Source organism: Canis lupus, chromosome 3 (genome assembly GCF_048164855.1).
Source record: "Canis lupus baileyi chromosome 3, mCanLup2.hap1, whole genome shotgun sequence".
NCBI lineage: Eukaryota > Metazoa > Chordata > Mammalia > Carnivora > Canidae > Canis > Canis lupus.
Window position 1 is genome coordinate 11,070,172 of NC_132840.1, and position 16,465 is coordinate 11,086,636.

The 16,465-nt window shown below is 40.9% G+C and overlaps 1 protein-coding gene and 1 long non-coding RNA gene across 6 annotated transcripts in view; both read left to right on the forward strand.

Moving 5' to 3' along the window:
• Positions 1-7,530, forward strand: part of LOC140628261 (uncharacterized) — a 125,794-nt gene extending 118,264 nt beyond the window's left edge. The window contains exons 7-8 of the long non-coding RNA XR_012026572.1: positions 1,906-2,022; positions 7,287-7,530. This is a non-coding gene — a long non-coding RNA (uncharacterized lncRNA). The remainder of the gene's footprint in view (positions 1-1,905; positions 2,023-7,286) is intronic.
• Positions 7,531-9,486: 1,956 nt separating this feature from the next.
• Positions 9,487-16,465, forward strand: part of PMFBP1 (polyamine modulated factor 1 binding protein 1) — a 50,539-nt gene continuing 43,560 nt past the window's right edge. The window contains exons 1-3 of one of the 5 annotated variants that reach the window (XM_072817324.1): positions 9,487-9,625; positions 10,638-10,709; positions 16,091-16,246. In XM_072817324.1, coding sequence (XP_072673425.1) covers positions 10,659-10,709; positions 16,091-16,246 — 207 coding nt within the window. In that variant the 5' untranslated portion in view covers positions 9,487-9,625; positions 10,638-10,658. Of the gene's footprint in view, positions 9,626-9,685; positions 9,852-10,637; positions 10,710-16,090; positions 16,247-16,465 lie in introns of those variants that run through there. The other 4 variants (XM_072817331.1, XM_072817315.1, XM_072817340.1 and 1 more) reach the window with 4 other exon arrangements.

Genomic DNA, 16,465 nt, shown 5'->3' on the forward strand with positions numbered 1-16,465 from the left:
GGGAAAACTGAGCAGTTCTCAGAAACCAAGGACAGAAAGTGTTTCTAGAAGGCAGAAGTAGCCACTGGTGTCAAGTTTGTCAAATGCAATAAAGACCAAAAAAAAACCCCATTGGATCTGACAACAAAAGTATGACCTTGGCCAATCAGAGTTGCTGCCACTGGCAGGGGAGTGGGGTGGAGGCAGGAGGACAGTGGTGAAGGAAAAATAAAGAGATTGCAAATGCAAACAATGTATTCATAAGAGATGAGTGGGGAGCAATGGGAAGGAAAGAGCAGACAATAGGTAGAGGTCAGGAGAGGCTTTATTTTTATTTTTATTTTTATTTTTTGGTATAATAGAAGATACTTGAGCATATTTAAATGCTGTTACAGGTTGAATTGTGTCCCCCACAATTCATAGGCTGAAGTCCTAACCCCCAGTACCTGAGAATATGACCTATTGGAAATAGGGTCATTGCAGATGTAATTAGATAAGTTGAGGTCATACTGGTGTAGGATGGGCCCCTAATCCAATATGACTGGTGTCCTTATAAAAGGGGAATATGGAGACAGACATGCACACAGGGAGAATGCCATGTGAAAATGAAGGCTGAAATGGGAGTGGTGCAGGCAAACTTACAGAAGCTGGGTGAGAGGCACAGAACAGATTCTTCCTCCCAGTCCTCCTTAGAAGGAACCAACCCTGCCCACACCTTGATCTCAGACTCCCAGCCTCCAGAACTCCGAGGCAATAAATTTCTAGTGTTTAACCACCCAATTTGAAGTACTTTGTTATACCAGCCCTAGGAAACTAATGCAACTAAAGTCCCCAGCTAATGGAACTTTCCACCATTTACCTCATTAATCAGGGTCCCAGCAGGAAGCAGATGGTATGCTCAAGCTGAGTAATTCATGGGATGCTTTATAAAGGAACCAGGTATAAAGGTGTGGGCAGAGTGTGAGGAACATACATGTTATAATGCAATGCCCAGGCAGAGTAAGAGTAGACCTTGACCATCCCCAGACTTCAAGGGCCAGGGGTGAAGCAAACCTACCTGAAATGGGCAGCAGAGCAGCTGCTTGAAAGCCCCCCTGACAGAAGTGTGATCCCAGCCTCAGTTACTGCTGAGGACCTGCCAGGGCCAGATCTGAGGGCATATATGCAAGTATGGCATAGCCCGCCCTCCCTCTGACCTCCTGCTGGTGCTCCACATCAGTCAAACCAACCAGAGACCAGAGGGCAAAGTGAGCTGGTTGACAGGCCCACAGGTACACCTCACAGGGCATGGAACAGAGACAGGAGGGGTAGAGGCGAGAAGTGAGAGGCAAGGGTGTCTGGGTGGCTCAGTAGGTTAAGCATCCAACTCTTGATTTCGGCTCAGGTCATGGTTTCAGGGTTGTAAGATCGGGCTCTGCACTGGGCATGGAAGCCTGCTTAAGATTCTCTCTCCCTCTGCTCCTCCCTACCTCCCTCTAAAAAAAAGAAGGAGGAGGAGGAGGAGGAGTAGAAAGAGGAGGAGCAGGAAGGGACAGTAGTGAGGGGCAAATGGAAACCCAGTCCCATGCCTTTTCACACTTTGGAACTGCTTGACTACATTACATATTCAAATTGTTAAACTTTTAAAATGCTAATAAGAGAAATCATTAGAAAGAGAAAGGTTGCTGTCACTAGGCCACTCACTGCGTGAAGCCCCTATGGGAGGAAAGGGGGCTATTTTATGGCACCAGTATTCTTGTAGTTACATTTGTCATTGTTCATTTCTGCTTCATCTAATGCATACTGGGTTCTTTGCACTTTTTAATTACTGAATAAATTAATATTTATAGTCTCTATTTCTCTTGGAAATATCTATTGAGGGGACTTTTTCTACTATCACCTGAGCTCTTGACTATTTGAAATGACTGAGGTATATCTCTCTCCTAGGATACCTTTGAGATATGCCAGTGACTGTAACTGTAACTGGAACAGGTCTGGTTGGAAATATGGGCTCATAAGAGACAGGAAGTGATTCCAGAGAAACTTCTGTTTATAACATAATCGGTAAGAATCATTTCTTTTATCTAGGATTATAGGAATTTATTTAACTAAACCTACTACAAAAGACTGTATTATCTAAACTGGTACAGGCTGACCTGCTCTCTCTTTTATATGCTTCTGTACCAGCTTTAGCCAATGCTTTATTTCAAACAGAATCCTAATTCGTTGCAGAAATTAATATAACAATCATAAGAATAACAAAAGTCTTTTATGATAAAGGCTGATGTACACATGTCCATAGCAGTTCACCCTGGATCTTGCAACATGAAGTTTTTAATCCCACAAAGTAGCACCAGCTATGTGGCAATCTTTTGAGTCCTTGGTTTGGCTTTTCCAGGTGAAATTAAGGAACTGTTTTGTGACAAACCACTTCAGAAGTATTCAGCTTCTCATGCCATAATTAGAGCTGTAATCCGCTGGTTGCCTGCTTTTTGAAGCAGAAGGACCAGATTTGAAAGCCACTCTAATGACTAGACTATCCATGTGAATATCTGCACACTGTATTATTTGTCTCTGGTAGGGGGGAAAGAGATGTAATAAAATGCAGAAATTGTCATAGTGGGAGGAGAAGTTGAGTGTGGGTAAATCATTTGAGGAAAATCAGAATTGAGCTTTGACCCAGTTTCTTCCTCTCATGAATAATGGGATTAAGAGGATGAGCTAGAATAGGCCTCCGAGATCAGTGAGGACAAAGGAGGAAACCAGGTGAGTGGAAGAAATGACCTCTGACAGAAATTCAGCCTTCAGGATCTTCCCAGGTAGAGGTGTCTGAGAGCTGAACAGCATCTGGGAATAAATAGCATGAAGTAACAAGAAAAAGTCCTACGGAGCTGAGCACTTTAATTAAAAAAATAAATAAAAATTTAAACAAGCAAGGACGCCTGGGTGGCTCAGTTGGTTAAGCAGCGGCCTTGGGTCCTGATGACTGTGCTCTCTCTCTCTCTCTCTCTCTCCCTCTCTTACCTAAATAAACAAAATCTTTTTTAAAAATTTAAGAAGCAAAAGATGGGGCACCTGGCTGGGTCAGCTGCTTAAGCATTGGACTCTAGATTTCAGCTCAAGTCGTGATTTCAGGGTTGTGGGTTTGAGCTCCGCCTGCAGGCTGGGGCTGGGCGGGGAACCTGCTTAAGATTCTCTCTCTTCCTCTCCCTCTGCCCTTCCCCTCTCCTCTCTTTCTAAAAAATAATTAATTAATAAATTAAATTAAAATAAAAAGCAAAAGATAAAATGGAGAGAAAGTAGGGAGTACCCCACAGCCCAAGCTGTCTTCCGACAAAATGCTCTTCCATGAATGGTCCCAATTGGGCATTTCTGATTTTTTTTTTTTTTTTTTAAGTCACACGTGTATGCTACAACACGCCCAGGAAAGTTTCATCCCTTCCCTTCCTTTTGGAGGTGGAAATTCCCTTCACAGCGTCCTTGTTACAGGAACTGTGGGGGCCCAGAGTGCACCCCGAGCCCGGAGGCCCTTCTCCCTCCTTGCCACCTGCGGGGTTGCTGGGTTCAGTTAGGAAGTGCCAGGCTGCTGCTGCCTTCACTCAGTCCACTTAGCCAAAGGCCTCTGATTTGTTCACATTTACTACAACACATACAGAGGGCTGGAGGATTTTTTTCCTTTTTTTTCTTTTTTTTTTCTTCTTCTTCTTCTTCTTTTTTTTTTTTTTTTTTCCACTATTGATCTGGTGCTTTAAGAGGGGAAAAAATCTTCTTGGCTGTCTAAACACTATTGATCCCTGCTTGGGAGTCGCAGTAGAAGTGTAGAAAGGGCGTGGATGAATTGAAATTTCATTTCCGACAACTTGTTCCTGTTATTTTTACCCTTTCGGACGGGGAGAAACACGCTGCTGCCGCTTCAGTCAATGTGGTCGATAGCTCCGCTGAGAAGCCCAACACAGCTTCCGCCAGAGGTTTGGCAGTGAGACATGCTCTTGGATTTGGAGTGCTTGGAACTGAAGGATGCTGGAGAAAAGCACCGGGTCTTAGCAAACGGTTTGGGGGCTGGCTGTGACCTAAGGGAGCTGTGGCTTTGGCAAAAAGGGTTACAGAGGACAGCATTCCTGTTTGGGAAAGGCCTGAGCGGCCTCGCTAGTTACGGGTGCCCTGCTTCAGACTCTTGGCTGGCTTTCTGTAACAAGAAAAGGAGTGATCCTCTCCAGCCAAAGCTGCATTTCAGGCCTCAAAGAGGAGCATTATGTGGAGCTCTTACAGGAGGTTGCTCATTATGGTCTGGAAAAGGACTGAGGTAGAAACTGGAGCTGCAGGCCCTGCAGAGAATGGGTGGACAACACTGGGTGTTCAAGGGCACACATGTGCAGCCAGGAGCCTCAGGAAGCACTCCCACCCCCTCAGCACACTGAGTAGATGGGGTTTGGTGCCAACAGCACCAGCTTTGTTCTTACTTTTATGAGATGTTCAAAGAACACAGGAGAGCACCAGGCTCCTTCTTCCTAATAGCAACATCTGGCATTTATGTAGCCATGCACCTTTGATCCTTAAGGATCCCAAAGCACTTTATAACCTGCTGCAGTGCTAATGGCCATAGCAACCATCTTACTTACAGTAAATGTGGTCCAGTATTCCCCATATTGGTTCTCTCTTCTCAGTTTTGCAGTGTACAGAACAGTTCTCCATTCTGGAAGGAAAGATTCCAGTTTGGACCTCAAGCACCTACTTTTGTGCGTCATTTTTTGCATTTTGTCCAGAACTGGTCCCCTCACCCCCACCCCATTTCTTTTTTAAATAAAAGTACTTGGTAACCGTTCTTAATAAACAGTACTTCGTTTACATTTCCAATTATTTTATAGGCCTGTTTCTGCTTCTATCCCCATCCCTCCCATTCCAGAGAAAGATGAAAATGTTCTTTTCTCCTGGGAGCCAAGAATCTGCATTGCGGATGAGGTTGCAAATTCAGACACAATAAACAGAATTAAGAAAAACTGAGCTGGCATTTGACAGAAATTGTAAAATGACACTCAGAAATGTTGCTCTTGTGGAAATTACTGATATTAAAATATAAATCAGTGTCTTGTGTTTCCCGTAGCACCAGGGGCTCTATTAGGTTATGCAGTTTGATTGCTGAGCTGAACCTAAGAGACTTGGCAGTTCCATGCTGAAGTTATCCCAAAGTATTTAACTCCTCTCCTGCTGGAGAGCAGGCATTCAAGCAAATGCCAGCTAAAAACATTGCCTCCAAAAGGCCTTGCCTTTTTCATTGAACACTTTGAAATCTGAAAGAAGGTAGAGGAGGCTAACATGGGGAGAGAAGGTAAAGGAATTTAGAAAAGCTTTTCTCAAGGCAAGAATCTTGTTGCATAGTACCAGGAAGGCAGCCTGGGGCAACTAAAAAAAAAAAAAAAAAAAAAAAAAAGCAGATTTGATGCTAAAAAGGACAAAGGAGAACAGGCCATTAAGTTTTTTAAAAATATTACCCCTTTTATATATGTATAATTTTTTAAATCCCCATAACAACCCCGTAAGGTAGGTACTACTATTCCAGTTTTTTCCAAGTGAGAAAACTGAGACTCAGAGAAGGTAACCTGCCCAAGGTCACATAACTTGAGTCAAAATGTGAACCCTGCCTGACTCTATAAAGATATGCCTGGGGCAAGGAAGGTGCAAGATGAACCTGGAGCATTTTGAAATGCCAAAAGTAAGGAAGTGCTCAAGAAAGGATGGGGCCTTGCTGAAAGGACACAGGAGCTGAGTCTCCTGGATGGCTCAGTCAGTTAAGTGGCCGACTCTTAATTTTGGCTCAGGTTATGATCTCAGGGTCCTGGGATAGAGCCCTAAGCCTGGTTCCACGCTCAGGCCCCTCTCCTCCCTCCAACACTTGATTCCCCCCTCTCTCTCTCTCTCTCTCTCTCTCAAATAAATAAATCTTTAAAAAAAAAGAAAAAAATTAAAAAAAAAAAAAAGATATAGGATCCAAACCAAAAGGGAGCCCAATGGCTAAAGTTGGAACATTTGAGCAACAAAATAAACAATGATATTAGATTATAACCCGTAGAATAAAACAGATAGCCATGAGTTCATATGGATATAAATAAACAAACAAATGGGGGAGAAGGTCCAACTCTTCTTTATGAAGAATTCCAATGAATGAATGTAGAAGGAATAAAGGAAATATAAAATCCCTATTACAACACTGCAGCAATAATTGTTGCAATTCATGGTACTCACATATTTTTAAAAATAGAGGAAACATTGAACATCATATCATTATTTCAATAATTAAGAGCCCTAGAATTCATCACATCTTTTTCATTGGTAGGAGGAAGAACATTGGAGAAAAATCTAAAACTCAACAAGAGTAAAAGAAAGAAAAAAAAAAAAGAGTAAAAGAAAGATTTATGGCTGAGTGTAGGTAAATCTATGGGTTTTGACTAACCCCCAGGGATAACTTTATTTTTTTTTTCAGGGATAACTTTAACTTTATTTCTTAACAAATTTTCCAGTGTTATTGAGATATAATTGACATACAGCACTGTATAAGCTTACTGTGTATAACATAATGACTTGATTTACATATATTATGAAATGATTACCATAATAAACATAGTTAACATCTCATATAGATACCAAAACAAAAAAAATGCTTTTTTCCTTGTGATGAAAACATTTAGGATTTACTCTCAACTTTCGAACAGATCATACAGCACTGACAACTATAGTCATCATGCTGTACATTATATCCCCAGTCTTATTTATCTTACAACCAGAAGTTCATTTTTCTAAGGCTAGTAGTCCATCCATATACCCAGGCAGTTAGTTACCAGTTCCTCAGGGAAAGCCCGCATTTACAGTCTGTGGTTATAGCTACAGTGTCGCCTTATGTGGGTAGATAGTGTATGAGACACTAACATGTGTTTTCCATCCTGCCCACTCTACCTGTACTTCATTGAACTTATTCACTTGTACTCTTTTTCCTTCCTCTCCCAAACCCTAAACAAAGCCTCTATGAGTTAGAAAAGAGGAAGGAGAGGGTAATTTGAGCATTAGCAAAAGAATTAGACCCCAGAAAGATTGAAGAAGTAGGCAAGGGTCGGGGAAGCAATAGAATCCCAGATAGGCTCAGCAAACCAGGGGCAGAAGATACTTTTGATAAGTAGCAGGAATGGGGGGGAGAGGCAGGAAAGTCAGCAAGATATTAGAATTCTATACCCTTCTTCTCAATACCTTTTTAGGCAAAACGCAGGGTGATATTAGGGTGAGTCTAAGAGAGGGCCTGAGACTCATCTAACGTGTGTGTGTCTCTCTCTCTACATTAGGAACATCCTTGGAGAATGAAAGAGGGCCAGTAGCCCAAAAGTGCACAGGATGAGGAAGATGCAATACTTGAAGGCTGCTGACCGGGATAGACATCCCAACACACTCCATCTGGGAGAGATACCCATGACGGTGGACCAGAGCCACCTCTGATGCCAGAATTCAACCTAGGACCCCAGAATTCAAGTTTTCTCTTTAAAAAGGTGGAGATAATCACGAGCTGATTTATTTTTAACCTGAAAATGATGGTGCTTTCTCAGAAATAACTAAGATTCCGCTTTCTGCCATTTGGTGAAAATGGTGCTCAGTAACCAGGTTGAGTAATAAAAAAAGTTACTTTTTCTTTGCAGAGCTGAGTCCATACCTGCTAAACTAGTCACTCATGTGAGATACAGTGCTAGGTGTCTCTTGGGAATCTATAAGGTGCTCTGAGTATGAGCTGAGGCCTACCAGGAGGCACAAACATCACTAGATTATCTGACCAAGTTTATCTTCACAACAATTGTTTTTTCATATATTTGTTTGCTTTTCTGGTCACAGCTGTCACCAAGGGAAGGCCTGCTGGGGGAAGAAAGGAGCAGTACTTTTGAATACAAGAAATCAGTTCTCTGGGCAGATGCAGCAGGATTGGATATGCCAGTGGAAGAGATGAGGCATGAGGAAGTGAAGTCTCAAAAGAGATGCAGGAGACAGCATCACAGAAGATGCAGAAGAAGGGTTTGAGAAGAGAGAAGACATTCAAGTCCTGGACTCAGAGATCGGTATCCACGGATCAAATAGAGAGCCCCTCCCTCTGTAAAGAGTTCTCCCATCTACAAAATATTGGTCCCACCGCACTGCTCAGAGAGCGTCATGTAGGCTCACATGACTGTTTTACAAAGCGTTTGAGGTTCCCTCAAAACACTCTTCCTTGTCCATCTGACAAACATTACTGTCAAATGCATTGAAAATTTATCATAACCCTTCTATTTTTTTCATCGTAAGCACTTCCAAATTGCCCACTGCTGCTGTTAATGACTCCTAGAATTCCCATGTCTCCTTCATGGAACACAATTTAGTTTTTTTTTTTTTTCCTCTCACTTATTTTACTTAGTGAAGTCCAATGTCTTTTCATGCAAATATGAGAGCCTCTGCCTTCCACTTTTCCTTCCAAACACTTGGCCCTTATAACTGTTAGCTGTATAACTCCCTAGTTGATGAAACCATCACAATCTGGATAGTCATTTTTCCGTCTTTGGGATAACATTTCACTTGATTTAAGAGTCATCTCAGGACTATCCTGTGGGTCTTCCTGTAGAGGAATATTATTCTCAGGGTTAGATTTGTTCCATTCCAACTTTTGTGTGATGCTTGGGCTGAGTTCATGGTTCCTACTAAAGAAGGATGTGCATCAAAGTAGAATACTGAGTCAATAAGCCTCGGTGCTAAAAAAGACAATGGTCATTTCATACAACCCCCTACCTCCACTCCAATTTATAGAACCAGAAACAAAGTTTGGGAGACATGAGCACTTTTCTTTCCAAAGGCCAGTCCTTAATTTAGGTGCTGAACCAGGTTTAGAAGCTTGGTGGCCTGGAGCCCAGTGTAGTGTTTTTATGCCACACTATTTTTAATCTTCTCATTTGCCTAGTGCTGTAGATTAAATGTTTATGTCCCCCCAAAATTCATGTGTTGAAATTCTAATCCCCAAAATCATGATATTAGGAAGTGAGAACTTTGGGAGGTGATAGTTCAAAAGATGGAGCCCTCATGAATGGGATTAGTTCCCTTATAAAGAGGCTACAGATCACTCCCTTTCCCTTACAGCCCTGTAAAGTCACAGCAAAAACAAAAACAAAAACAAAAAAACACAAAAACAAAAAAAAAACAAACAAAGAAAACACAGCTGTCTCCAATCTTCTGGCAACTTAATCAGGGATTTCTCAGCCTCCAGAACTGTGAGAAATTTCTATTGTTCATAAGCTACCCAGTTTGTGATATTTTGTTATCGTAGTAGGACCAGCTAAGACACCCAGTGTGGAAGTCATTTGTGACATTCACCAACATTTCCTTTAAAGGATAAAGGAAGAAGTCAGGCATAGCTGTATGACTTGTTTTGGCCAATGAAATGTGAGCAGAGGTGAAGTGTGTCACTTCCACTTTAAGAACCCGTGTGTTCCCTCTCTGCTGCCATGGCAACAGGCAACATAGTAGATGAAGTTCTACCAGCAAAGGACAATGAAGAGCAGCCCCAGCTGACTCATAAAGGACATGTGGCACAGTGAGAAACTTTCATGGCTTTAAGTCCCTGAGATTTGGGAGTTGTTTGTTACTGCAACATCACCTGGCCTCTCCCACCTGAGTAAGCCTGAGCTACATCCCCACTCCCATAATGCATCTCTGTGTGCAAAGACTAAAGAGGGCAAACACCCATGCAGCACATCAGAGCACAACCCCATAAAACATTCCAAATTCCATGTCTCACTAGGATTCTTTCTTCCTCTTGGCTTATATTAGGGGTGGGGCATGTGGTTCATTGCAAAGAATGAGTATTTTGATAGCTTCTCATTCTTGGAACTATTCTGCAGGTAAGTGCCTGGTGGAAATTTCCTCTAGCCTTAGAGTGAAAAACATAATAAATTAGATTACTTTAATAAGTCAGTGCATTATGACCTGAAATACATCATCCTATACTTACACACATACCTGTGCAACAATCTTTGGTTTTCCCTGAGACTTTTTATATAGATAATTCTCAGCACTCAACAAGTTTCATAACTTTACAAGCACCAACATTATAGTAACCTGATACTTAAAAAAAAAAAACCCTATATCATCAGATATTTCCAAAGTAACAGTTATAAATTAATGGCAGCTCCTCAAGGAGTAGTAAGACAGTCTGTGTGACCCTGGGTAAGTCTCTTGCCTTCTCTGGACTTCAGTTTCTTCCTCTGTAAAACAAGATTAGTAATAATGTCTACTTCCTAGGATTACCCTGCAAATGAAGGTAGGTTGTGCACATTCTGTCTGGTTCATAATTAGCGCATAATGTTAACTATAAAAGAGCCATTGAATACTTAACATAGAAAGTAAGATCATCCCAGAACTTTTGCTTTCCAAGAAACTGTGAATTCAGAAACAATTTAGTCTACCAAGTGTTGGTTTTTGGAAAAAGATGTAATCCCTTGGTTCTGTCTTTCTGGTGAAGGTGTTAACACACTTTTGAAAACACAGATGGACAGACAAGTAGGTATTGTTAAGGGTTTGGGAAGTTTCGCCAAGCTCTCTGCTGAAAGCACACATCCAGATGGGAAATTTTTAAAGGGTCAGGCTCATTTCTACTTTTACCATCTTAAATTCTTGGACTTTTGCAGGTTTATAACAAAGCTCAGAAAATGCTAAAGCTTAAAGGAGAAATGAGAGGTGCCAAGGAAATGAAAGATGAAGTAAGTCTCCTAACTCTCCTACACACATGGGGTTGACTCTGTGTTACAATGAACTTCTTTTCAAGTTTCATGATTCAAAATTCTAGTAATAAGGAATATTACTCAGCCATTAGAAATGACAAATACCCACCATTTGCTTTGACGTGGATGGAACTGGAGGGTATTATGCTGAGTGAAATAAGTCAGTCGAGAAGGACAAACATTATATGGTCTCATTCATTTAAGGAATATAAAAATTAGTAAAAGGGAATAGAGGAGAAAGGAGAGAAAATGAGTGAAAATATCAGTGAGTGTGACAAAACACGAGAGACATCTAACTCTAGGAAATGAACAAGGGGTGGTGGAAAGGGAGGTGGGAGGGAAAGTTGGGGTGGCTGGGTGGTGGGCACTGAGGGGGGCACTTGGCGGGATGAGCACTGGGTGTTATGCTATATGTTGGTAAATTGAACTCCAATAAAAAAAATAATTAAAAATTTTTAAAAATTCTAGTAATAAGCATCCCAGAATATCACAAAGAGAGGTAGACAACAGACGATAGCATTTAAGGAGCCCAGACTTGAGTTAGGTGGGTCGGGGTCCATATCTAATAGCAGTATAATACTGGGCAGGTTACTTACCTTCTCTGAGCTTTCTTTCCCTTACCTAGAAAATATGAATAATTAGCACCCATTTCAACTGTTTGCCACGAGGTTTAAGTAAGATACCACATGTAAAATACTAGTTCTTGGGACACAGGAAACATTTAAAAGATAGTAACTATTGTTGCCAACATTGTCTCTTGATCTGGAATGATATGGAAATGGAGTGTTTTCATTAGTCTAATATTTTGGTCAAACTGTGTTTACCTATTCCCTGACTTGTTCCAGAAAGCATTTAAGGGGGATGTTTAGATTATTGTAGGAGTGTCCCATACACAAAACACATACATTATGTGTATGTGTTATACACATAAGAGTGTATAACATATACTTTTAACAGACCTTCTATCAGGAGATGAACAGTTTCTAAAAGAGGTGTTTCAGCTCCTTTCCTGCTGGATTACTGGAGGTAGCTGTACAGGATTTGCTGTATGTTCTGCAGGGAACAAGGATCTGGGATGGATATTATAGAAGGGCATTTCCTTATTCAATTGATATCTTTGGACCACCTTCAATGTGCCAGACATTGTTCTAGGGACTGAGGATAAAGCAGTGAACAAAACAAAGTTCTGTGCTCTCCAGAGCTCACTTTCTAGTAAAATAATTTCTCCAAAGATATGATGGAGAAAAGTATGTAGAAACTTTCCAAGTGCCAATAAAAATCAGCCCATATTCCATAGGTGGCTGACCTCTGCCATATGCCATGTGTATCCTAAACCATCTATTTATGTAGTGTGCCAATTTTTAAAGAATTGAGAGCACCATAAAATATACTCATTCTTCACTAGATGAACAAAATTGGTTCCAAAATTTTTTGCTCACAGGCCAACCTTGTATAAGTGCCCATTAATTCCCATTTAAATAATAAAAAACTACAATGTTTTTATCGATAGAAAAGTAAACTCAGGAATAAAGTTAATAATAGTAATAACAGTACTTGAAATTACTGTAGATAACTGTAAACTCCTATTACACAAGTAAAATGTAAAAATTCCTGAAGCAATGATAATTTTTAAGGTTTTATGCTTTTGAAAATCTACCTCTCATGAGAAATTGATACATGTTGAATGGTGGTAGTGGTTAAAAGTGGGTTTTCCATTGTTTGTTAAAGATTTGTCTTTATCCTCAGATGAAAAAAGATAATCTCCCAAAGATGATGATCTTTATGGTGTTATTGGTTGACTCCAAAATTACTCTGGAAACTTACACTCAAGTCTTCTTGTTCGAGTGCCAAATCCTTGATGGAATGCTGCCATCTTAAATCTTTGTAACGCTCTTGACTTCTAAAGTGCTTCTGAATCACAAGCCTCAGTTTAACATCAGCTTCCTCCAAGAAGAAGCACGAGACATATCTGTCAATACTTTGAAGTCTAGAGCAAAATTTCTTCCCATCTTTGGAAATGTGTATTCGAGAAGACATGCTCCTTGAAAAAGACCCATTGAATCAATACACAAAATTTGCTTCAGTAAACAATCTATTTTCCAGTAACTATCATGATTACAACTGTGGTACCAGCACTCACCATTTTGCCTGCAGTTGGCAGCTGCTGCTGATGTCACATGCCTTCAAGCAGTGACCAGGTCCCAACTTCGTATAAGCAAAACTGGGGTATCTGAGTGCATGGCTTACGTAACTGAAAACTCACCTAGCAGCAGAAGCTTGTGATTTCAGCCTTCATTAATGGCTTCAGATCTAGAACAAGATCAGATGGTGCCTGAGGGTCAGGATTATGACTCTCAGCTCCTCTCATGACCCGGTACTGGTTACAGAGCTTTGATTGATGAAATGTCAGATTAAATCAATTCCTGCCACATATTGATACTCAAAAGGCATCTGCCTGGAATTTAGCCTTCATAAAGTAGATAGGATTAGAAATAGTGTACAGTGACCTCTGTGCAAGATATTAGCAAGAAATTAGGTTTACTGGAACCTCAGAAACACTTGCATTTCTTGGAGTTCTGAAATGAGCACATCCTCTTCTTACAGATTACCTATAGAAAAATTTTTTGTTGTGCATTGGAATCACCTCATCACTCTCACAGCATTTTCACGCCTGTTCTGATGAATAAAAACCCCTGTATGATTTGGACTTTAGGAGTGAATAGTTCGGTTTTGATTTCAAAAGCAAATTTCATTTGACATCCAACAAAACACATTTGTTATTCAATTGGTTTATGAAATCCTCAAAGAAAGAATTATTTATTTCAAGGCTCTTGTTTTCTGAATGAATAAATTGCCTCAGAGACTCTGAGTCAATGCTAATGTCCAAATTAGATGAGATCATCTACATTAAAGATCCAATTCTGAAGTCCTGTTGGTGCATTAGAATGGGGGCAAACAGGCTTCTACTCAGAAGACATCTAAAACTAGAGGGAGAGGGGTTTTTTATTGGCCTGACAGAAAGAAGGCATTTAGCTTTTAAGTTGGAGAGGCTCGAGTTGTATATCATTGCTACTTTGTTAATGAGTCCACAGTGTGCCAGGCTCCATATGGAACAATCTGGTAACATGGTCCTCACTTTAAGATGTATGTATTCAGCATTAAGGCAAGAGTATAGAGCATTTGACACTTCCATAGAACAGGCATTGTATTGTCACTTAATCTGCTCATAGATGACAAAGAAAGAGTCCTGTGGCAAGAGGGGAGGAGATCCGCTAGGGTCTCAGTCCCCAGAGAGCCTCTCTTCCCTATTCCCAGTGTGGCAGCAACAAGAAAAGGAGTTTAAGGCACTAGAATCAAACTGCTGCTCCTTGTCAGGTCAAGGATTTTGTTTTCTAGTTAGAAAACAATGTCTATACACCATTTTTTCTTTTTTCTTTTTTCTTTCTTTCTTTTTTTTTTTTTTTTTTTTTTAGCTGCTCTACACATATTCTCTTAAGAGAGTCCCTGGCAAATTGTTGTAATGGTAATTACATGCTTGGGGCAGTTGACATCCGCTGTTATTTTTCTGAAAGTGAGGAACAAGGGACAGGAGCAAGAGAGGAAGAGTTTTGAGATAATGAAATCCTTTTAATGACAGAGCCATGCCGTTAACCTAATTAAACTGTAAAGTGGTAAAAAAAAAAAAAAAAAAATCCAGGTACTAAATGGAAATGAAGAAATAAATCAGCTGAGACAGCAGCAGTTCTGGGAAACCTTCTGAATTCCGAATACTCTGACATTGCGGTGTCCGATTCTCGTGGTTATCCTCTGGCCCCTCGGCCTTGTGCAGAGGTCTCTTAAACTGACCTGTCCAGTAAGGCTTGATTTACAATGTCCATATCAGGTCTCCAGCTCCCCTGGGAATGAGTGTTATGTAGCTCATATATTTAAGAAGCCAAAGCAATCAGTGGAATATGGTGGTAGATCACTGGCTACAGGGTCAGAAGAGAAGAACTCTCCTCATTCTGCTGCTAACCAGCTATGGGACCTTGGGCACTGGATCACCTTACCATTTCTGTGCAACAACGGCTTGCTTCTCTGTGTTTTGCTCCTGAAACTCTCTTAGAAGAATTGCCCTTGGGCTATTGGGGTCACTTTGCTCATAAGAGCAGAGAGCTGAAACTCCTTGGGAGCTTATATCCTATGGGGCAACCCTTAGCCATTGACTGACTGATAATGAGTCTGACAGCCCAGCTTTTGCAGCTAATCAAGACAAACTCTGAGATGGAACTTACACTCCAGAGTTCCCTGCGGGATCACACTACAGTTACTGCCTAAAGGACTTTGTCTGAAATCATGCCCTTCACTGGCTTTTTTCCTCCTCCTTGTCCTGCTTCCTCCACTTGTTGATTTCTCTTGGGAGAGTTTCTTTAGTAGATGCCAGGAATCCTTGCCAAAGTGCCTACTCTGGATAACCTAATCTAAGATAAGCATCTACCATAAAACGAGGAGTCTCAGTTCCAGCATCTAAAACTCAAAGGTAGTAGGACTTGTCCTCTTGTTATGAAGAGTCTGCACAGCGATAGGACTAAAGCACCGGACAGGTTCACAAAGAGCTTCTTCCTGATTTCTTTTCATACCGTTGCCACCCACAACACTGGCAGTGGAAGGGGGCATCCTAGTGTGATGGGGCACTCACTTTCTTACCACAGCTCTACAACCCCAACCCTACCCAAGTTACTTTGCTCCATACCCTCTATTTTAATCTCAATCATTAATTTCCATTCTGATCTAGTTGTAATTAGCTAATCTTTTTCACTCGTAATCAAAGACAGATTATCCTATGCAATCAGCCCAGGGATTTTACTTTTATTCTCCTTGGTCTACATCACCAAAAAGCACTAGGTTTACAGGTAAGGGAGGTCTTTTGGTTTAGTGGGCAAAAGAGAAAGTTAAGACACTTCAGAATCCACATTAACTCCATCACTGATTCACTATAGTCCTGACAAGTTCATTTGACATCTCACTATGTTCAGTTCATCAGTGCCAGAGCCATTAATATTTATAGACAGTCTGGTAGGTGCCTGGAATTATTCTAGGCACTGACTTCCTCTTGAAAAACAGGGGAAGTGTCTGTGATGTACCCACAGCAGTGGGTGAAGATTAATTAATGTAAATAAGTAATTGTCTGAATAATGCAGAGCACTCAGACACCTTGCAAATGGATACTGTGTAAATGTTACACTGGATGAGTAATAACAGCCAAGAATTGATGGACAAATTTCCAGCAAATTTAAAGTCTCTGTCAACCAGTTAAGTGAACGAAAGTAAGCATTTTCTTGATAGTTTATAATTGATGCTTTTGTTTTTTGACTGCCTAGGCGGGGGAGAGAGACAGAGAAGTGAGCAACCTGAACAGCAAGCTCTTGAGCCTGCAAGTTGACATCAAAAATCTGCATGATGTCTGCAAGAGACAGGGGAAGACCTTGCAGGAGAATCAGCTCTGTGTGGAGGAGACGATGATGAACAGCAGCCACGTAAGGAATTGAGCACCTGCTACCCACCTTTGCTCCCTCAACTTCCACCTCTGTTCCCTTGGGCAGGAACAATAATAGAAAATTCTTCCACTAGTCATTCAAGAGCATTTATTGAGCAGGCAATGAGAGAGAATTCAACACATATACCCTATAACACACATACACACAAAAACCCCATCCCTGCCCTCACGAGTTTTCCATTTAGCTATCTCCAAGGCC